The sequence below is a fragment of the Dendrobates tinctorius genome, unplaced genomic scaffold, assembly GCF_039654945.1.
Source record: "Dendrobates tinctorius isolate UK_male_01 unplaced genomic scaffold, ASM3965494v1 ptg000069l, whole genome shotgun sequence".
Classification (NCBI taxonomy): Eukaryota; Metazoa; Chordata; class Amphibia; order Anura; family Dendrobatidae; genus Dendrobates; species Dendrobates tinctorius.
The window spans coordinates 21,729,361-21,752,940 of record NW_027361737.1 but is presented as its reverse complement, the minus strand read 5'-3'; the positions used below and the strand labels follow the sequence as shown (position 1 = coordinate 21,752,940).

The window sequence follows — 23,580 nt, the reverse complement described above, 5'->3', positions numbered from 1 at the left end:
AATGTGGTGGATGCAGGGTCCACAGGGGACAGCGGTGGTGGGACAGTGCTGCCTAGCCCACGGTATAGGAAACAGTTGGCTGTAGGCGTTCCACCCTCCTCCTCCTCCTCCTCCAGAAGCGAAAGCTCGTCCACAGAGCGCAGTCGTACGAGCACTCCATCTGCAGCTGCCACTGTTGCACACGATGTGTCCCCCTATCGAGCAGCTAGTGGAAAGCGTCAGCAGGCTGTGTTGCAGATGATGTGTTTGGGCGACAGACATACCGCCGAGGTGCTGGCCGAGTACTTGAAGCGACAAACTGAGTCATGGCTGGGCAGTGTACATCTTGAGGCAGGCAAGGTAGTTAGTGATAACGGCCGTAATTTTGTGGCAGCCATAGCCCTTTCAAAACTCAGCCACATACCTTGCTTGGCTCACACCTTGAACCTGGTGGTGCAGTGCTTCCTCAAAAATTATCCGGAGTTAACAGCCCTGCTCCAGAAGGTGCGAAGACTGTGCGCGCACATCCGCCGGTCGCCTGTACACTCCGTTCGTATGCAGAAGCTGCAGCGATTGCTCCACCTTCCCAACCACTGCCTCATTATCGACATTGCAACAAGGTGGAACTCCACCCTGCACATGGTGGAGCGGCTGTGCGAGCAGAGGCAGGCCATAATGCATTTGTGGGAGGATACACGGCCAGGCACTTTGAGAGCAGACATGGAGTTGACAGGTGTGCAGTGGTCGAAGCTGAAAGACCTCTGTAAAGTCCTTCAGTGTTTTGAGGAATGCACACGGCTGGTAAGCGCAGACGACGCCATCCTAAGCATGAGCATCCCACTTATGCGTCTGCTCATGCAAACTTTGACGCACCTTAAGGAGCAGGCGTCTGCAGCCAATGTTGATGAGGAGGAAGAGGAGGAGGGAATCCTTGATGACATTCAGCCATTGTCTGCTCAGGGACCTCTCCTGGACGAGGTGGAGGAAGAAGAGGAGGAGGAGGATGATGATGGGGATGATTACTTAGGGGAGGAGGATGCATCTCGTGGGGCAAGTGAAAATGTTGGCGTGGCAAGGTCTGGTACAGGGTTTGTGCGTGACTGGAGGGATGTGGATTTGCCAGAAAGTGCTCCTCCAACCAGCACTCGCAGTGCATCATTGACACCGGGAACATTGGCCCACATGTCAGATTATGCCTTGCAGATCCTAAAAAGGGACCCCCGCATTGCCAAAATGATGAACGATGATGACTACTGGTTGGCCAGCATCCTGGATCCATGCTATAAAGGCAAATTACAAAACATCATGCCACAGGAGAACCTTGACCTAATATTGGCTAATAAACAAGCAACTCTGGTAAATCGGTTGCTTGAGGCATTCCCCGCACACAGCAGCGGTGATGGTTCTCACACGAGCCGTACGGGCCGGGGGCAGCTTGGCAGGGGTGTTCGTGGTGCACACAGCAGAAGTGGCGTTGGAGACAGGGGTTTCATGACAATGTTGTGGACTGATTTTTCAAATACCGCTCACACAACTGGTAATACTGCATCGATGGAAAGTGACAGGAGACAGCAGTTGTCAACCATGGTTACAAACTACTTTTCCTCCCATATCGATGTTCTCCCACACAGGTCATTCCCCTTTGACTACTGGGCCGCTAAACTGGACACCTGGCCTGAATTGGCCCAATATGCCTTACAGGAGCTCGCTTGCCCAGCTGCAAGTGTGCTATCGGAAAGAGTCTTCAGTGCAGCTGGATCAATCCTGACAGAAAAAAGGACCCGTCTGTCAACCCAAAATGTGGATGATCTAACCTTCATTAAAATGAACCATGCATGGGTTTCCAAGGATTTTGGCCCACCTTCCCCTGATGACACATAGGGTGACAGAAAAATGGCTTGCTTTGGTCCACCTCTTCCTGGGACTTCACCTATTTCGCCTTTTGCATCAGCTGAATGTCCAACATCAACATATGCCACTTTCTAAAACTCCCTAACTGTGCTGCCTCCCCCCCCATGGCCGGTGTCACCACCTAGCGCACAACACCGTGCGAGTGCCGTTGCCCTGGACAGGTGGGTAGGCCGACTCTTGGGCGCGGGCACTGGCACAGGGTCCCTCATAGTGCAATCAAGTGTCTCTGACGGTGGTGGTGCACACCCGCCGTCAGACACACCGCTGTACTATGAGGGGCCCAGTGCCAGTACCGATGCCCACGAGTGGGCCCCCCTTGCTTGGGCAGGGCCCCAGCATTTGCAATCTTTACCTCTCCCTGCTCCTCCGCTGTGTAATCTGGGCCGTCAAATCCATACTGTGCCTGACACCGTCTGAGCCTGCCTCCTGAGACATATATTTTGAATGTGTACGCTATCCATACATGTTATCCGGGGATACGGTACCCTTTCTAACCTTTGTGCAATCACGTGCAATCCATACTGGGCCTAACACCGTCTGAGCCTGCCTCCTGAGACATATATTTTGAATGTGTACGCTATCCATACATGTTATCCGGGGATACGGTACCCTTTCTAACCTTTGTGCAATCACGTGCAATCCATACTGGGCCTAACACCGTCTGAGCCTGCCTCCTGAGACATATATTTTGAATGTGTACGCTATCCATACATGTTATCCGGGGATACGGTACCCTTTCTAACCTTTGTGCAATCACGTGCAATCCATACTGGGCCTAACACCGTCTGAGCCTGCCTCCTGAGACATATATTTTGAATGTGTACGCTATCCATACATGTTATCCGGGGATACGGTACCCTTTCTAACCTTTGTGCAATCACGTGCAATCCATACTGGGCCTAACACCGTCTGAGCCTGCCTCCTGAGACATATATTTTGAATGTGTACGCTATCCATACATGTTATCCGGGGATACGGTACCCTTTCTAACCTTTGTGCAATCACGTGCAATCCATACTGGGCCTAACACCGTCTGAGCCTGCCTCCTGAGACATATATTTTGAATGTGTACGCTATCCATACATGTTATCCGGGGATACGGTACCCTTTCTAACCTTTGTGCAATCACGTGCAATCCATACTGGGCCTAACACCGTCTGAGCCTGCCTCCTGAGACATATATTTTGAATGTGTACGCTATCCATACATGTTATCTGGGGATACGGTACCCTTTCTAACCTTTGTGCAATCACGTGCAATCCATACTGGGCCTAACACCGTCTGAGCCCGCCTCCTGAGACATATATTTTGAATGTGTACGCTATCCATACATGTTATCCGGGGATACGGTACCCTTTCTAACCTTTGTGCAATCACGTGCAATCCATACTGGGCCTAACACCATCTGAGCCTGCCTCCTGAGACATATATTTTGAATGTGTACGCTATCCATACATGTTATCCGGGGATACGGTACCCTTTCTAACCTTTGTGCAATCACGTGCAATCCATACTGGGCCTAACACCGTCTGAGCCTGCCTCCTGAGACATATATTTTGAATGTGTACGCTATCCATACATGTTATCCGGGGATACGGTACCCTTTCTAACCTTTGTGCAATCACGTGCAATCCATACTGGGCCTAACACCGTCTGAGCCTGCCTCCTGAGACATATATTTTGAATGTGTACGCTATCCATACATGTTATCCGGGGATACGGTACCCTTTCTAACCTTTGTGCAATCACGTGCAATCCATACTTGGCCTAACACCATCTGAGCCTGCCTCCTGAGACATATATTTTGAATGTGTACGCTATCCATACATGTTATCCGGGGATACGGTACCCTTTCTAACCTTTGTGCAATCACGTGCAATCCATACTGGGCCTAACACCGTCTGAGCCTGCCTCCTGAGACATATATTTTGAATGTGTACGCTATCCATACATGTTATCTGGGGATACGGTACCCTTTCTAACCTTTGTGCAATCACGTGTAATCCATACTGGGCGTGAGAACGGCTGGCGAGCTGTTAAGCAAGCTACAGCACCTGTGGTTTGCACACGTAAGTTTTTCATTTTTTCAGGAATGACGGTTAGGCCTAATTCCGGAACTGCAGTTGACCTGCACTTACTGGGAAATCATTGTTCGCGGGTAATAATTGTAATCAGTGATCCCCATCACTAACGTTGTTCAGCGGGTTATCTGCACCTGTAAGCGACAAACGCTGGCCTTTTCAGTGTAGCGCACATGCAGCCACGGACATGTAAGGGCATGACACACCAGTTATTGGCCAATCTCATGTTCCAGAGCCTCACGTGTCCCTCTAGTAAGCCGGACTTGGACCGCGGGGCATGACGGAGTCTCGTTCGTTAACAGAATTAAGCTTGCAATGTGTGCATCTGTTCTGTAGCTGGCATGGTTGAGGTTTCCCAGGTGGAGTCGAATTTAACCGTAGGCTCCACTCCTGGTGGTGCCCTTCTGGACATTCCTTTAAGGTTCAGCTTTGCAACCATACTGCCCACGTAAAACAAACAATTTGCCTTCATGAACGCTGTTTGGAGGGTCATGACTCGTGGGAATAACGCCGCCCAATCAGTTAACCTGCTAGAGAGATCCTTCGTTGCTCCCAAGCATGACATCACACTCCCTAGGAGGAAGGTAATGCCACTGTGGCGACCGTACTCCTGGGGGCGACACAAGTGCACTGATGCCCAGCCACTGCTCGATGAATCTGCTGGTACATTCCCCTCGCACGCTACACGGCCTGAATCTGACCCTGATGAAACTCAGGTTACCCTTCCCATATACAGTTCCATCTTACACGGTGACAAAGAGGAAGCTGCAGATGAAAGTGCAGGTTCGGCCCACCCGCCATCAGACACACCACCGTACTATCAGGGGCCCTGTGCCAGTGCCGTCGCCAACGAGTGGGCCCCCCCTGCTTGCTCAGGATCACAGCACTTGCAAGGTTGAAATACTGTGCAGTGAGATGGAAGATGGGGACGACGAGGAGTCCAGACTAGTACAGGGATTCCCTAGCGAGGAGACTTATTTGATTGTTTTCAATGTTGGGACAGCAATTTTTGGGGAGCACGTTACTCTGGAGAATGATAGATGGGGCCCACCATACACTGGAACATTCCAAAGGTGGACATCAGACACTGGAGCAGAATTTACAGGGCCCATTATACACTAGATCATTAGAAATGGGGTCCATTATGTTTGGAGCATTATTTGGGCCCATAAGACAGTGGAGCTTCATCCATGGGGACCAACATATACTGTAGCATTATGTGGAGCTCATCATATACTGTTTCAAACATTATATGGGACCAATGATTCTGTATGGAGAAATAGATGGGCCTCGTCATGAGATGTAAAAAGTGAAGTATTTTTCATTGTACTATACCGCTATTTCTCTGCCGTATCGGAGCATGATGAGTTTTGGTATGTGTTAAAGGGGCGCTCTTTCGCCCAGGGCACATGAAAACCTGGAGCCAGCCCCCCCCCCACAACTTTAGCCAAATAACCCCTATTTTTCAGTGCGTAACTTGTATTATGAAGTTAATTAAGGTTGACAAGCTTAAGTAAGAAGAATTGATGCTTTTGGCATTCAAATGGGCACTGTAGGTGTGTTTCCTGTCCTCCTCTCACTGCCGAATTTTATTCCCCATTGACTTACATTGGGTTTCGTGTTTCGGGACGACCCCGACTTTTCCCTATAATCGGACGATCTTGCTCGACCCGACTTTTGGAAAAGTCGGGTTTCACGAAACGAAACGCGACCCTAAAAAACCAAAAGTCGCTCAACTCTACTTGTAAGCACTGTGCATGTCTGGTGACTAGCAGCAGGGGCCATCAGCCGTTTATAATTTGCTTGTAGCACTCTTTCCTAGACAAAAAGTAGATTAGGGCTTTCCCCTATGTAGAGATGGATGATCCAAAATTCCAAGAAACCCACTTGGATAAAGCATGCATAAAAATGTAGTGGACAGCGTCTAGCAGGTGATGAAACTTCAAAACATTTTTATTCTGTCATATACAGGATCCAACGTTTCAACCTGCTTGAAAAAGAAGTGTGACAGGTCAAAACGTTGCATCCTGTATATGGCAGAATAAAGATGTTTTAGGCTGTGTGCCCACGTTGCGTTTTTTAAGCGTTTCCGCAGCGCTTTTAGACAAGCGTTTCTGCTGCGGAAACGCTTAAGAAAAGCATCTAATGTAATAGAATGGAAAACGCACATGTTGTGCTAATGGTGCGTTTTTTTCTGCTGCGGAAACGCTTAGCGGAAAAAAACGCAGCATCTTCATTAATTGTGCGGAATCGCATTCAATTCCGCATACATACACTGTAATTGCAAAAATGCATAGGAAAACGCATGTCAAAACGCTTGACAATCCCGTCAAAAATGCGTGTTAAAAAAGCACATGCGTTTTCCCTGGCAAGGGCATGTGTTTCTGCTCAGGAAAAAAACGCTTGAAAAATGCTACGTGGGCACATAGCCTTAAAGTATTGTCACCTGCTGGACGTTGTCTAAGAGAATCTGTCACCCCATTTTTGGCCTATAAGATGCGGCCACCGCCATCAGGGGCTTATCTACAGCATCCTGTAATGCTGTAGATAAGCCCCCGATGTAACTTGAAAGATAAGAGAAACAAGTTAGATTATACTCACCCAGGGATCCGGTCCGATGGGTGTCGCCGTCTGGTCCGGCGCCTCCCATCTTCATCCGATGACGTCCTCCTTCTTACTTCTGCTACGGCTCCTGCGCAGGCGTACTTCCTCTGCCCTGTTGAGGGCAGAGTAAAGTACTGCAGTGCGCAGGCGCCGGACCTCTCTGACCTTTCCCGGCATTACGTTACAGAATGCTGTAGATAAGCCCTTGATGGCGGTGGGCCGGTGGCCGCAACTTATAGGCCCAAAATGGGGTGACAGATTCCCTTTAAGCAGCAGTGGTCAGTCTCCAAGGCAACAAAATGTAAACAAAAGAAAAAAGTATTAATGTTTCGAAAACAGTTGCAAATTTTAATGAGCAGTAAATTGCTTGCATTTATTATTTGACACCTCAACATACTAATAACAAAAGACCAATTATTCCTCTTGTGTTTGCAGGCACTCCTACTTTATGAGAAGAAGTTTCACTGTGGTGGAGTTCTGATTCACCCATCATGGGTTCTAACGGCAGCCCATTGTTTCAAACAGCCTGGAAAGTACTTTATCCGGCTCGGTAGGTACCTGTTGATGTATGTATTGTTTTATCTACAAGAAATACACGATTTTTACCATCCAGGCTTTCAAAATCCTAAACAAGGCTTTCCAAAATGTATGTCAATGGTCAACATCTTCTTAAGATAATTGTGTAATTATACATAGACAATATTACACCCTGGACCAAATATTCCCAGGTCTTGGTTGAGCAGTCAGCAGTCAGTATTTACAAAAGCATATCAGATTGCATAGTATTTTCAAGTTGGTCAAAAAGCCTCTGCAAGAAAAAATAAGGGGTTGATTCATCAAAGCTTTTATGCTAGAAAAATGTTGCAACTTTTGTACCAGTTTGAAGCAGCTCTGCTAAAATAGAAGGAGCTGGGGTGGGATGGGGCATTGCTACACCTGTCCATCAAATTCATTACAAGTGCTGGTATTTCATTCCTTCAGAATTGTTACTCCAGTCACTGACAGAAGTAGCATTTCTTGCAAGAAGCACACCACTGAGAAGATGCACCAAATTCTAGTGACAGGTGCCTCTTAATGAATTTGGCACATTGTACTCCAGTGAGATCTTGCAGCCTCAATCTTAAAGGGAACCTGTCACGTGAAAAAAACGCTATTACACTGTAGATATGGAGTTAACCTTCAGGTTGATAGCCTTCCGAACCTACCCGGTCCACACATTTAGAGCCCCGCTGCTGGGTGGACATGTACTTTATTCCTCCCAAAACATTCGGGTTTCAGTCATGGAGAAGACGGCATGGTTTTAGTCACTGCTCTGTGTATAGAGTGGCGGCTACAACCGTGCCCCAGGCTCTGACTGATAGCAGCTCAGCATTAGGGACGGCTGTCAGTCAGTGCAGTGGGTGCGGTTACAGCCGCCGCTCTCTATACACAGAGCGGTGACTGAACCCGCGCCAACTCCGCCTCCATGACTGAACCCCAAGTGAAGATACTTTGCTCCCAGCAGCAGGAGTCTAAGTGCTGGCGCAGGGCAAGAGACTGTAACTGCTTCCTGCTCCACCCTGTTGACTGGAAGCGAGCTACTACACGGAGGGTATAAATGAGTTTCCTCCCTGTAGTGGAAATGAGGCATCCAGGCAGAATTTTAATGCTATTTACTTGCAGGATAACCCTATACTTGCAGGTAACAAGCATTATTGTATGTGATAGGTTCTCTTTAAAAAAAAATGTTTTATTAGTAGTGGTTACATTGAAAAGATTAGGATAAAGAAACCGTTTTGATTTTAATGGTCACTGTTGTTTTGTACTATTCTCTTTGTGTTTGTCTCCAAATATGAGCCACTTACTGTCTGACTCCTCCTAAACTGATCATTTTCAAAAACTGCTAAAATCTGCCTTTAGAGATGAGACAGACTTTGACCTTAATGACCAATCAGGTTACATGTTGGCCAGCGAGACACATAGCTACAGCATTGCTGCTTTCTATGAAGTGTTTTATGTCTCCTCAATGCTTGATTCACAGATACAATGCTCAGTACTGCTGTATAATGTACTGCATGTTGCAGTGTCTTGGGATGTGCTGCAGAGAGATAAGGGAGCAGGATCATATCTTCACTTTGTGAAGTGTGTAGAAAAACATCATGCATTAGAAGTGTTTGTTCAACAGCTCAGAGAAAACTGAAAATAAGAGATACCTTAGATCCTGCATAAGGAAAAGCTGATGAAAAATGCAAGATACAAGTCATATAATGGCCAGAAATAATATTATTCCTCATGTACACGCTTGGCAGCTTTTTCTATAAAATGACCTGATTAACCTGGCCATAGACATGAGGCTTACATCAGTTACATGGTTATCCAGCTGTACCTTGTAGCAATCAAACATTTACTAACACACATATTCAGAAACAGCAGATGCAGTAGGGAGAAATGAAAAAAAATAATTTTCTAAGGGTATGTGCACACGCTGCGGATTCACCAGCGGATTTTTCCGTGTGGTTCCGCAGGTAAAACCGCAAGTAATTTGACCTGCGGTTTTACCTGCAGATTGGCCAGTGGTTTTCCCCTGTGGTTTGACACCTGGACAATGGAATAGGTGGCAAACCGCAGTGGAATCCGCAGAAAGAATTGACATGTCAATACTTTCTACGGATTTAAAACCACAGCTTTTCCGCAGTGATAAAACCGCAGCATGTGCACTGCGGATTGTAAATCACATAGACTTACATGGTACTGTACACTGTCTGCGGAACTGCTGCGGATCCGCAGAGGCCAAATCTGCTGCGGATCCGCAGCAAAAACCGCAGCGTGTGCACATACCCTAACAATAATTGAGTTATTAATCAGCAAAATATATCACAACAGGTCTAAATTTCATACTTATTTTATTGGTAATTTGCATGAAAAAATATGTCAAGTCAATAGCTATTTATCATGTCTTGAACAGTCTTACAGGAAAGGTTATAGCAGGTAAGACCTTTCATTCACATATATCCCTTTGATCATATTGCTTTACAGGTGAATATGATCGCCGGACCCTGGAAGACACCGAGCAGCAAATGTTTGTCACTAAAATCATCACGCACCCTAATTTCAAAGCTGAGACTGTAGATAATGATATTGCTCTACTACGTCTAAGCCAGCCAGCCGTCTATAGCAAATATGTGTTGCCCATTTGTTTACCTAGTTACAGACTGGTCAATACAATACTGACCCTTGAAGGAAGAGAGACCATAGTGACTGGCTGGGGCAATCAGGATGAAGCACATCGTAACCGATCTAACATTCTAAGCTACATACAGATTCCTATAGTACCCAACGAAAACTGTTCTACGGTCATGCAGAACCGCGTAACTGGTAATATGTTGTGTGCTGGAAAGTTGGGGGACAATCAAGATGCATGTTCCGGAGACAGTGGGGGGCCCATGGTCACCTACTTTGGAGACACCTGGTTTCTGATAGGGTTGGTGAGCTGGGGAGAGGGATGTGGTAGGCTGCATAATTTTGGAATATATACGAAGGTTAATAATTATCTTCCATGGATACAACAGCAACTGACAAAATATGAAGTGGATGAGAAAAAGATGAAGTCACGTGCAGCCAAGTCACATAACTAAAGATTCCCTGTAATCATAATCAGTAAATATCAGCAAATTAAGGTTATTACATCCACCGTCTAGGCAAAACATTTTAATAAAATAGATAATTATAACAAATGTGGTTTCGAATGTTTTGAGTTTTTTTAAGAAGAACCATGTAGCGAAATACCAAATTCTGAATTATTTGTGAAGAGATTTAAAGTGATTATTTGCTTTTATAATGTCACCATAGTTTAGAAAAATTCCCTCTGTATATTCAAGTGATAATGTTATTAAAGCTTATAACAAGGAGAATGACAAGCGGGCAGAAGATCGATAGTCAGAAGAGACAGTCACCAAAGCAGATTCAGTCAGTAAAGATTAAGAAACTGTGTTCATGTATGCACACTACTTCAATACAATAATGGCACTCGAAGACCTTGAAATATTACTGAAACACAGCGGTAATGTTCAGATTCCTTGACTTGCTTTCACATGGGGAAATGGATGGTGCATTACATGGTGTCCATTGAAATACTGCAAGCTGTTTGTATAATCCATGAAAATGTCAGGTTCTCCTGAGAAGCGGATACTGTTTGTAGTTGCTTATTATAATAACATATATGAAAAAAGCATTTCTTTCTAAACTAGGCAAATGCATAATACAATGCAAACATAACTAAAATTATGCATTTTATTAGCAGCCAAATAAATACTACGCTACAGTCAGAAGAAAGTAAATGACTGACTGTCAGAACTGTATAGACTTTAAATGGACTTGTATGCTCAACAAACTTATACATAAATCAACAGTACAGACAAATATAAGAAACTTTGTAATATATCTTCTTATTTATTTTTTTACTCACTTATATAGCACCATTAATTCCGCAGCGCTTACCAGACATTATCTGGGGCTCACAATCTACATTCCCTATCAGTATGTCTTTGGAGTGTAGGAGCAAACCAGAGAACCTGGTGGAAACCCACGCAAACACGGGGAGAACATACAAACTCCTTACAGTTGTTGTCATAGGTGGAATTTGAACCCCGAGTCCCAGCACTGCAAAACAACAGTTCTAACCATTATATCTTTTCTTCTTATAAGACACTTCTTCACGTCTTCCTCGCTGTTACAAGTCAATAAACTAAAATATTTATCCTTTTTCTTTTCTCTTTTTAAATCATAATGACAACCCAAAATATCCAAATGACCCTGATCAAAAGTTTACATATCCTGGTGATTTTGGCGTGATAACATGCACAGAAGTTGACACAAATGGGTTTGAATGGCTACTAAAGGTAACATCCCCACCTGTGACCTGTTTGCTTTTAATTGGTGTTTGTGCATAAAGATGAGTGAGTTTCTGGGATCCAGACAGAATCTTGCATCTTTCATCCAGCCACTGATGTTTCTGGATTCTGAGTCATAGGGAAAGCAAAAGACTTGTCAACAGATCTACAGGAAAAGGTAGTTGATCTGTATAAAACAGGAAAGGGATACAAAAAGATTTCCAAGGAATTGATACTGCCAGTCAGCAGCGTTCAAATTGTGATTAATAAATGGAAAATCAGGGGCTCTGTAAAAACAAAACCACGGTCAGGTAGACCAACAAAAATTTCGCCCACAACTGCCAGGAAAATTGTTCGGGATGCAAAGAAAAACCCACATATAACATCAGCTGAAATACTGGACTCTCTGAAAACTAGTGATGTGGCTGCTTCAAGATGCACAATAAGGAGGCACCTAAAGAAAAATGGGCTGCATGGTCGAGTCTCCAGAAGAAAGCCATTACTGCACAAATGCCACAAAGTATCTTGCCTACAATAAGCAAAACAGCACAGAGACAAGCCTCAAAACTTCTGGAACAAGGTAATTTGGAGTGATGAGACCAAAATTTAACTTTTTGGCCACAATCATAAACATTACATATGGAGAGAGGTCAACAAGGCCTATGATGAAAGGAACACCATTCCTACTGTAAAGTATGGAGGTGGATCGCTGATGTTTTAGGGATATGTGAGCTACAAAGGCACAGGAAACTTTGTCAAAGTTGAAGGAAAGATGAATGCAGCACGTTATCAGCAAATACTGGAGGCAAATTTGCAATCATCAGCACGGAAGCTGTGCATGGGACGTACTTGGACGTTCCAACATGACAACGATCCAAAACACAAGGCTAAGTTGACCTGTCATTGGCTACAGCAGAACAAAGGGAAGTTTCGGAAGTGGTCATCTCAGTATCCTGACACTAATATTATTGAGCCACTCTGGGGAGATCTCAAGCGCGTAGTTCATGCTAGGCAGTCCACAAATTTACAGGAACTGGAGGCTTTTTCCCAAGAAGAGTGGGCAGCTTCACCATCTGAGAAAATAAGGAACCTCATCCACAACTACCACAAAAGACTAAAAGCTGTCATTGATGTTAGAGGGGGCAATACATGGTATTAAGAAATGGGGTATGTAAACTTTTGATCAGGGTCATTTGGATGTTTTGAGTTGTCATTATAATTTAAAAAGAGAAAACACAGTAGTTTGACTGTAAATGGCTTCATCCAACCACTAACCATGAGTGGAGACAAAGTTTTGGTGTTATCATTCATATTCTCTGAAAAAAGGCCAAGAAAGCAAAAATTCTGTCTGGGTATGTAAAGTTTTAAGCACAACTGTATATATACCGTACTGCTCAAACAAATAAAGGGAACATTAAAATACCACATCCTAGATATCTTTGAATTAAATATTCCAGTTTCAAATCTTGATGCTCAATAGCGTGTGTGGCCTCCACGTGACTGTATGACCTCCCTACAACGCCTGTGCATGCTCCTGATGAGGTGGCGGTTGTTCTCCTGAGATATTTCCTCCCAGACCTGGACTAAAGCATCAGTCAACTCCTGCACAGTCTGTGGTGCTGTCATGCCCGCCATGTCTGATATGCCGCATGACCCCTGGAGCACTGTGCAAACGCACTTCACTGTTATATCTGTCATGTCCGACTCCTGGAGCTGTGTGCACACGCACCTCATGACTATTATGCTGCATGATCCCTGGAGCAGTGTGCGCGTGCACCTCATGACTGTTGTGCTGCGTCACTCCTGGAGCAGTGTGCATGCGCACCTCACCTCATGGCTGCATGCCGTGGCTGTGTGCGCGCCCGTCTCTGCTCTGCCTGCTGTGATCGTCACTATGGTCCAGCAGAATCTGATCCAGCAATCCTTCCTATGGTTCTGGAGTCCCATGTGACCCTCTCTATGTCCAGCAGTATCTGATCCAGCAATCCTCTCTATGGTCCTTGAGACCCTGATCATGTGACCCTCTCTATGTCCAGCAGTATCTGATCCAGCAATCCCCTCTATGGTCCTGGAGGCCCTGATCATGTGACCCTCTCTATGGTCCAGCAGAATCTGATCTAGCTAGCCTCTCTATGTTCCTGGAGGATCTGAACCGGAAGTCCTCTCCTGGTTCTGACCCGGAAGTGCAGGTGCTAATGCCCTATATCAGACCGCCCCTTCCTATGGTCGGGGCCTGAGTATCGTGTTGCTTCCCTGCTAGGATGCCTGGTCCTGCTGAGTTGCTCCTTGTATTCTGTGCCCCTGCACTCTGCCCTGTTGTGCGTCCCTGCACACGCTCTGTGCTTGTATTCTGCCTCTTGTCCCATGCCATGTTTTGTGTTGTCTTTTGTGCCATGTCTTGTCCTTGCTATGCTTTACCTTGTAGTACTTCCTATGTTCTCTGCTTTTGCTTGTTTCTCCATGTCTTGCCTTTGCCATTCTTAGCCTTGTAGTACTTCTCTCGTTCCCTGTCTTTGCCTGGTTTTCCTGACTCTGTCCTGTGGTGCTCTCTAGCACATTTTCTGGCTAGTCTCAAGGTTCTCCCTTGACCCCACTCTGGGCTTCAGCCTACGCTCCACTGCTAGCCCTATACTCTCTCTGACCCGGCTCTGTGTTCCTGCCTACGCTCCGCTTCCAGTCCTGTACTTGCCTAGCCTTGCCTTGTTTCTCCGTGTGCCCTTTGCATGCGCCTGGCCTTCAGTAGCTGCCTGTTTGTGCCTAAGCCATGCCCGCCTTAGCCATGCCCGCCTGATTGTGCCGCAGCCATGCTTGTCGGTCAGTGACAGCTGTCGCCTGTTATGCCTCAGTCGTGGTCGCCTCAGTCTTGCCCGCCTGTCTGTGCCTCAGCCCGACCAGCTAGCCAGTGCCTCAGTCATGTTTTCCGTGCTCTCTTGCACTCACGCTGTTTCTCGCACTGTGCGTTTTCGTGCTACTCTAGCACAAGTCTTTTGCCATCCTTGCTCTGTCCTGAACCTTGGTTCTCTGTCTTGTCCTGTACTATGACCTAGTTTCTGTACCCGGTTCTGGGCTCTAGCATACGCTCCGCTTCTCTTTCCTGTACCCGACTCTGTGCTACTGCCTACGTTCCTCTCTTTGCCTTGAACCCTAACCCTGGTGTGCCTCCTAGCACGCGCAGGCCCTTGCCTTAGCCTGAACCCTGGTGTGTCTCCCAGCACGCACAGGTGGGTTGCCCTCCCAGGGCTGTGGGGTACTCGGTACCGCGCCAGTATCTGCGGGATGTGTCACAGCGGCGGGGACACGGTCCGTGGCCCTGGGCGCCCAAGTAATGGGGGAATGTAATGGTTTGTGACGCCACCTGTGGTGTTCGGCAAGGGAGGTGTTAAGCCGACGCTGCATGCAGATCCGCTGGGACTGATGCTATGGTGCAGCAAAGATGTAAAAGCTCCCCACAGGTGAAGCTGTAGTCCCAGGGCAGTGTAGATGTAATTGGCACGGGGATGTAGCGGTGCCGGAAGGGTAGGAAGCAGACAAGACACAGCGGGGTGCAGTTTCTGTACCTTTACTTGACAAATGCAGTCCAGGGTCCTGATTACAGATGGTACCAGAGCAGGCTAGCCTGGAAGCAGCTCAGAGATTCTCTCTCAGCAGATGGGCTGTGCAGTCTCCTTCCTAGCGCTTATTTGAGTGAAGTACTCCTAGTACTGAGTTACACTGAAGTTCCTCTCAATTCTCTTCTATTCTCACTCCTCGTATGGCAGACAACTGTAGCCGCTATTCTTCTCTTGGCTCACTCCGTGCTGTTGTGCCTCCGAGTCTTAGATGGAGTAGTGCATTTACAGCCTCCTACTCCTCTGGTGTCTGTTGCAGGACCATTAGTATCCATACAACCGTGGAGACCAGGCTCCAGTTCATGCGCTCTCTCTGGAGATGAGCCTTTCCTCTCTGCTCGATCTCCGTGCTTCTCCCACACGTCTGCACACTTCACCCTCCTCACACTCACTGACCACTCCTTCCTCTTGGCCCTCAGAGAGCACTCCTCCCCTTAATTCCAGTTCAGAGTCCCCCCTGCTGGCCTGGAGTGGAACTGTCGCATGTATTGGTTAACTGCGAGAGAGACCCTTCATTGCCTCCAAGCCTGGCATTACCCTCCCTGGAGTAAGGCAAAGCCACTGTGGTGGCCATACTCCTGGGGGCGCCACATTCCCCCCTAGTGCAAGTCAGCACTCCTGGGCTGAGCAAAACATATATTACAGTTAAACAATGTAAACAATTATAATTGTACAAGATTTGAAAAATGAAAAATGTACAAAAACCACAAGCTCCAAAAACAGTTCTGTGATAAGTCCAAGCATCAATGTCCATGCTCCATTCCTGGGCAAATGGTGAACTAATTACAAAGAAAGTTTTTGACCACACACAAGTCCTGTGGTTCAGTGTCAATGAAAACAAGGTAAAACTGGAAAATTTTAAAGGAAACTCTTACAGGTTACCGGTAGGCACAAAGCTTGAGAACAGTTAAATATATACATTCATTTTAGCAGTCATATTACTTTATATGCGGAATCTAATGGGTGGAATGCCTTGGGTTATATGAGTAGATCTGCGTAACACTGGTGTTGTAATGGCCCTTACTGATTGTCTGGTTCCAACTACTGGTGTAGTATGTGAACTTGGTGGTACGTGTCTACGTGTTCTTAGAGTCACTATGGGCATGTCAGTTTCACTACTGGCAGGGCGAGGGTTCTCTGTCTCCACTGCTGGTGTAGCATCTGCTGCCTGATCAGGGTTTTCTGGAATCACATATTCCTGTGCTACCAATTGGGGAAATATCAACACTGGCACCACTATAGCATCATTTACTTTAGTCCAATTTGCTGGGAATTCTCCAAATATTGTGCTGACCTTCTCTTCTTCCTCTATGGGTTGGATGTTATCTGGTTCTTCCATTCGTTCTTTTAACAGGTCAGGACATAGCTTAAGGTGATCCCTTGATATGGCTGCTGAGGTTTCTCCTCCATCTTTACTAATAAGGCACACCTTGGTATTGTCGAAATTTGAGGGTAGAATGGTGTAGGGTTCAGCTTCCCATTGATCATCCAATTTATGCAGTCTTCTTTTTCTTTTTAAGACTTGTTCTCCTGGTGACAAGGGAACTGCAGGCGCATTTTGATTGTAAAGCTTCTCTAGCTTTTGTCTTGCCTGAGCTAGACTCTTCACACATTCTTGAACTCTTCTGTACTGTTGTTGTCTTTCTGTATCCCAGTCAGCATCTGGTGACGTTACTTCAGGTGTCAGGACTCCCATGTCCAAATCAATAGGCAGCTTACCAGGTCTTGCTCTCATTAGGCAGGCTGGGGTACAGTTGGTGGAATTCACAGGGATATGGTTATAGAGGTCTACCAGATCTGGCAACTTTTCTGGCCACAGATTTCTCTCCTCCAAAGGCAATGTCTTCAGTAGGTCAATCACTACCTGGTTCATCTTCTCACACATGCCATTGGTCTGTGGATGGTACAGGGTTGTCCGGATCTTCTTGCAACCATACAAGTTACAGAATTCCTGGAATACTTCTGCTTCAAAAGCTGGACCTTGATCTGTAAGTACTCTTTCAGGGTAACCATGTGGTCTACAGAAGTGCTGTTGGAATGATCTGGCTGCTGTCCTGGCTGTTTGATCTTTTACAGGCACAACTACCAGGAATCTTGAGTAGTGGTCCACAATGGTAAGAGCATAGATGTAGCCTGACTGGCTTGGAACCAGCTTCACATGGTCCAGGGCTACCAACTCGAGTGGCTGTTTGGTCGCTATTGGCTGCAGAGGAGCTCTCTGGCTGTTTCGATCCTTTCTGCGCAGGTTACATTGTCCACACTCCCGGCACCACTTTTCAATGGCTTTCCTCATACCAGCCAACCTCTCCCGGAGTAATGCTTCCAACTTCTTCCATCCGAAGTGTCCAGCTCCATTGTGGTATGCTTCCAAGACCATTGATGCCTCTCTCTTTGGGATTACCACCTGCCAGACCAGCTCATGAGTGCGGGCATTGATACTCCTCCGACACAGCTTTCCTTCATAGATGAACAGCTGGCCTCTTTCCTTCCACAACTGCTGGGTTTCTTCAGGTGCATCCGACTCTGGGCGTGAGTCAGCTTGTGATTGTGACAATAGCTCCTTCACCAGGCAGACTGCAGGGTCACTATCTTGCGTTTCTGCCCAGTCATGATGAGGCAATGGATTTAGGGTGACCTCTTTCAAGCCAGACCGTCTGTTTCTCATTCCTTGGGCCCGTTAGGCCGCAATTGGCCGGTGGAAGGGAGGTAACTCTATTTCTTCAAGAGCCTCAGGATCCTCTCCTGCATCAGGCAAATTAGGCATCCTGGACAGCGCATCAGCGTTGGCATTCTTGTTCCCATTCTCAGTACTTGATGGTGAATTCATAGATAGCTGAGCCATCCATCGCTGTTCCAGTGCACCCAGTTTTGCAGTTTCCAAGTGAGTCAACGGGTTATTGTCCGTGAAGATGGTGAACTTGGCTGAGGCTAGGTAATATTTGAATCTTTCGGTGACAGCCCAGACTATGGCAAGGAACCCCAGCTTGAAAGAACTGTAGTTGTCAGGGTTCCTTTCAGTGGGACGCAGCTTCCTGTTGGCGTTGGAGATCAGTCTTTCTTTTCCATTCTGTGATAGTACTGCTCCAAGTCCCACGTTGCTGGCATCAGTGTACAACACAAAGGGCTTGTCATAATCTGGGTAGGCCAGAACTTCATCACCTGTGAGAGCCATCTTCAGTCGAGTGAAGGATCTCTCCAACTCCTCAGTCCATGCAAAGGTGGAATTTTTCTGTTTGGTCTTTTTGGACTGCCTCACCAGAAGATTTTGCATAGGGGTGGCTATTTCAGTAAAGCCTTTGATGAATCTTCGGTAGTAGCCTACCAGTCCAAGGTATTGGCGTACTTCATGGAGGTTGCTGGGCTTCTGCCAGTCCCTGATGAATGTGACTTTGTCAGGATCTGGTGTCACACCTTCTGCACTCACCACATGACCGAGGTACTGTACTTTGGGCTTCAGGAGGTGACATTTGGAAGGCATCACCTTCAAGCCAAAATTGGACAAAGCTTCAAACACTTCAGCCAGGTGTTCCAGATGGTCTTCATACGTCTTAGAGAAGACAATGACATCATCAAGGTACAACAAGACTGTCTCAAAGTTCATGTGTCCCAGGCAGCACTCCATCAGCCGTTGAAATGTTCCTGGAGAGGTGCAGAGCCCGAATGGCATATAGTTGAACTCACAGAGACCCATTGGAGTGGTAAATGCTGTTTTCTCCTTGTCTGCCTCTGCCACAGGAACCTGCCAATACCCACTAGTGAGATCCAAGGTGGAAAAGTAGTTAGCAGTTTTAAGTGCAGCTAATGATTCCTCAATTCTAGGTAATGGGTAGGCATCTTTATGTGTAATGCTGTTAATTTTCCTGTAATCAACACACATTCTTATGGTACCATCCTTTTTCTTTACAAAAACTATGGGAGCTGCCCAGGGGCTACAACTGTCTCTGATAACCCCAGCTTCCTTCATCTCTCTCAACATACTTTTAGCAAATTGGTATTGTGTAGGGGGTATACGCCGGTACCTTTCTTTTATGGGTGGATGATCTTCAGTGAGGATATTATGCTGAACCCCTTTTGCCTTCCCAAAATCTAGGGGGTATTTACTGAATACCTGCTCATATTCCTGGGTCACCCTGTAAACCCCATTTTACTGGTATGAGGGTGTAGAGTCAGTCCCCACCTGCAGTTGCTGGCACCACTCCTCTAGCTGCTTTCCAGAGCCATTGTCCTCCACCTGGTCGGATGAGACCAAGGGATCTGCTGCCTGCAATGAGTTGTTATTAACAGTGAGCAGCTTAGCAACTGTGGCATACCGGGGTATTGTGGCCTCCTCCTCTCCACAATTCAAGAGGCGTACAGGTACTCTCCCTTTTCGTACATCAACCATCCCTCTGGCTGTCAGGACAGTGGGCCTGCTATCAGAGTATACTGGTTCTACCAATGCCTGGTAATCTTTCCCTCTGAGACCTATGGCTGCCCGACACCAAATCAACATTTCACATCTGGGGGGTATTGCAATGGGGAAGGGATGATCACTCACTCTGACACTGCCAATTTCTCCGCCAGAGAGTTCTACCTGTTGTCTTTGCATCAGGGCTCTGACCTCCTTCTGCAGGACTCGTTGTTCACTGGAACCAGCAGTCTCAGCCACCTGTTGCAACAAGACAATAACATCGGAAAGACAATTTTCAATTACATTGGTACCAAGCGTCATCATGGGATTACATTCACGTCGATCAATATCCACAACTATCAGACCTTGAGATTTTAGCTCTACCCGACCCACTTTAACAGTAATCTCTTTACATCCAATCTGTGGCAAAGACTGACCATTACTGGCAACTACGGTCAGTTCATCAGTTGGGCCACGGGTAAGTTCAGAATCAACCCAATTCCTCTTGTAAAGAATGTACGGCATAGTGGTCACCTGGGAACGAGTGTCCAGCAGAGCGTTCATGGGGATACCGTCAATCACCACTGGAAGGATTGGTCTCCCTCCAACATACTTGGCTCTCCAGTTCTTTGGGCCTGGGGATCCTATTCCTGGGGGTTGGCCCTCTGCCACAGGGGTTGCTCGTTTAAAGGATAGACTCTTGCAAGATGACCTGCCTTATAACAGCGACGACAGATGCGTCCGTCCTGGTCATAGCGGTTGTTGTTCCTCCCTCAGAGTGGCGGGGTTCTCCTCTTCCGGAGCCACGGGACATCCTCTGGACTGGAAGCCAGCTGGATCTTCTCCTTGGATGACACATGCAGGGACTGCACAGTTTTAGTAAGTGCAGCCATACCTTTGGTCAACTACTGGACCTGAAGACGCAGCTCTTCAGTTGGATCTTTATCCAGAGTCTGTGCATCAGCCTCCACAGGGATGGAAGGAAAAGATGTTGCTTCCTGATGGTAAGTGATCGCTGGGCGCCTAGGGGGCGCTGGACGGCTGACAGTTGATTCCTGCAGGACCCGAATAGCCCTGTCCTTAAAATCAGCAAAGTCCAGATCAGGGTTTTGCAGGGTTATGATGCGCAACTGCCCTCTGTGGGTACTGGATAGAAGTCCTTCAATGAACTGCTCCTTTAACAGTTTATCTTTCTCCTTCACACTGTCAGGATCAACTCGCTTAACTGCTCGCAGCGCCTCCTGCAGGTTAAGAGCATAGTCCCTTATACTGTCCTGCGCCTTCTGTTTGCATCCAAAGAATCGCATCTTGATTTCAGCTGCAGATCGGGTGTCAAAGGTGCTTCTTAGCTTGGCTAGAATTTTTTTAACAGTCTCTTTATCAGTGTCCTGCCAGGCTTTCACCTCTCTCTGTGCTGCACCTGTCAGTTGTCCAATAAGGATGTGCACTTTCTGGCTTTCAGACAGGGGGTATACTTAAAACAAACTGCACAGTCTCTCTTAAATTCACTCAGGGTATGGGACTCACCCGAGTACTGCGGTAGCTAGGCCACTCCTGGAAGGTAGGGCATAGACAGCAGCATTATGGGGATTGCTGCGGTGGGCGCTACTCCTTGTGGCGCTGGGGGGTTGGCGGCGGCGTCCGCCGCTGCATTGCTGCTTGGCACAGACATTCTCTTCCCCCACTAGTTAACGTTAGCCAGGGCCGGGGGCTGTTTGAGCTTACCGGCGGCCACTTCGCAGGCCCGATGCTCTGGGCTGTAGGCCTCAGCTCCTCCCACCTCTTGCGCGCTTTTTCCTCTTCCCGTGCAGGACTTCACTGCTTTGCGCTCTCTGAGGGGCTCCTCCCACGAAGGCCTGCCCCTTTTCTTCCCGCGCGCCAATCAGCGGGATAATGGCGGCAATGGCGCCAATTTCACACAGTCTTTTACACAAACACAGTCTATGGCACACAGGACCCGGGGGGTACCGGGCTCCCTAATCCTGTTCGTGATGCCAAATTGGGTCGCCCTTCCAGGGCTGTGGGGTACTCGGTACCGGGCCGGTATCAGCGGGATGTGTCACAGCGGCGGGGACCCGGTCTGTGGCCCTGGGCGCCCAAGTAATGGGGGAATGTAATGGTTCGTGACGCCACCTGTGGTGTTCGGCAAGGGAGATGTTAAGCCGACGCTGCATGCAGATCCGCTGGGACTGATGCTATGGTGCACACTGGGGGCGCCACACAGGTCCTAGCCCTAGCCTGAACCCTGGCGTGCCCCTCTGCATGCGCAGGACCTTAGCCTGAACCTCGGCATGCCCCTCTGCACGCGCAGGAGCTTGAATCCTGGCGGCTTCTCTATGCGCGCCCAGGACCTTGGACCTTGCACCCTGCCGTGTCCCCTAAACACGCACCATGCCTAGTGTGTTGAACCCTGCCTTGCACCTTGTCTTGGACCCTGGCGTGTCCCTAGCACGCACCCTGCCTTGCACCTTGCCTTGGACCCTGGTGTGCCCCTAGCACGCACCCTGCCTTGAACTTTGCCTTGGACCTTGGCGTGTTACCTAACATGCACCATGTCTGGAACTTTGCCGTGCCTCCTTGCCTGAACCCTGGTTTGCCTGCCAGATGCCCGGATCCTGTCGATCGCCGTCAGAGCTCCGGAACCTGATGATCCTGTCTATCTTTGCCAGCTGTCTGGAGTCTGATGCCATCGAGCCTTGCTTGTACCTAGGCGTGCCATCTAGCATGTACCATGCCATGGACCTTGGCGTGCCACGCATGCACCTTGCTGTGTTTTCCTTTTATCACGTTTTGCACCTGTTGTTATCCTGAGTTCGCCTTAATGAAGATGCCTTGTCTTGTCTTGTTTCCTGCATGTCCCTTGTCGTCAGACACTCGTGTCTTCCTTGAGCCGGCCATCTGGTTCCAGCAGTCGTGGTGGCTCACCCCCTTGGTCTTGCCCCTGACACTCCCTGTATAGGGGGTGGTTCCTCACAAGGTCAGCTCGCCCTTGGTGGGTGGGTGCCACGACCCAGAGGGTCCACTCTAGAAAACGACTCAGCCATATCTGACTCCGTCACAGGTGCAACATGGTTTTGCTAGATGTTCTCTGTTGGATTCAGGTCAGGAGAACGGGCAGGCCAGTCCATAGCATCAATACCTTCATCATGCTGAAACTGCTGACACACCAGCTACAGGAGGCCTAGCATTGTCATGCATCAGAAGAAACCCTATGCGCACTGCACCTGTATATGTCTTCACAGTGGGTCTGAGGATCTCATCCCGGTATCTAATGGCAGTCAGGGTTCCTCTGGCTAGCACATGGAGGGCAGTGGCCCTCCAAAGAAATGCCTCCTCACACTATTATTAACCCACTGCCAAACCGATCATGCTGGAGGATGTTGCAGGCAGCAGAAAGTTCTCCACTGTGACTCATATCTGTCACATATACTCAGTATCAACCTGCTCTTATCTGTGAAGAGCACAGGTGCCAATATCGAATCTGCCAGTCTTGTTATATACAAATGCCAATTGCCCTGCATGGTGTTGGTCTGTAAGCCCAACACGCAGTTATGGATGTCGGGTCAGCATACCACCCTCATGGTGTCTGTTTCTGAAAGTTTGAGCACTGCTCCTCCTGTTCCTCCGTGCACAAAGGAGGGCGTAGCAGTCCTACTACTGGGTTGTTACTCTCCTATGGTCAGCTCCATGTCTCCTGGTATACTGGCCTGTCTCCTGGTGTCTGCTTAATGCTCTAGACGCTGTACTGACCGACACAGCTACCCTTCTTGCCACAGCTCGCATTGATGTGCCATCCTGGATGAGCTGCACTACTTGAGTAACTTGTGTGGGTTGTAGACAACGCCTCATGCTACTACAGTACCTCTAGGGGTGAGAGCAATGACAAAATGCAAAAGTGATCAAAACAGCCTAAAAGGATGAGAACAGAGAAATGGTCTGTGGTTAACTGCAGAACCACTCCTTTATAGGGTTGTCTTGCTAATTGCCTGTCATTTCTACTTGTTGTCTATTCCATTACCACAAGAAGGCAGGAGAAATTGATAACTGATTTACAATCTGTGTTGCTTCATAACTGGACAGGGTGATTTCACAGAAGTGTGATTGACTTGGAGTTACATTGTGTTGTTTCTGTGTTCCCG

General features: G+C 47.6%; 1 protein-coding gene across 1 annotated transcript in view; it reads left to right on the top strand.

The window, feature by feature from the left end:
* The window catches only part of PROC (protein C, inactivator of coagulation factors Va and VIIIa), a 226,464-nt gene that overhangs the window by 116,666 nt on the left and 86,218 nt on the right, over positions 1 to 23,580 (top strand). Inside the window, exons 8-9 of the mRNA XM_073581084.1 lie at positions 7,011 to 7,125; positions 9,591 to 10,187. Coding sequence (XP_073437185.1) covers positions 7,011 to 7,125; positions 9,591 to 10,187 — 712 coding nt within the window. The remainder of the gene's footprint in view (positions 1 to 7,010; positions 7,126 to 9,590; positions 10,188 to 23,580) is intronic.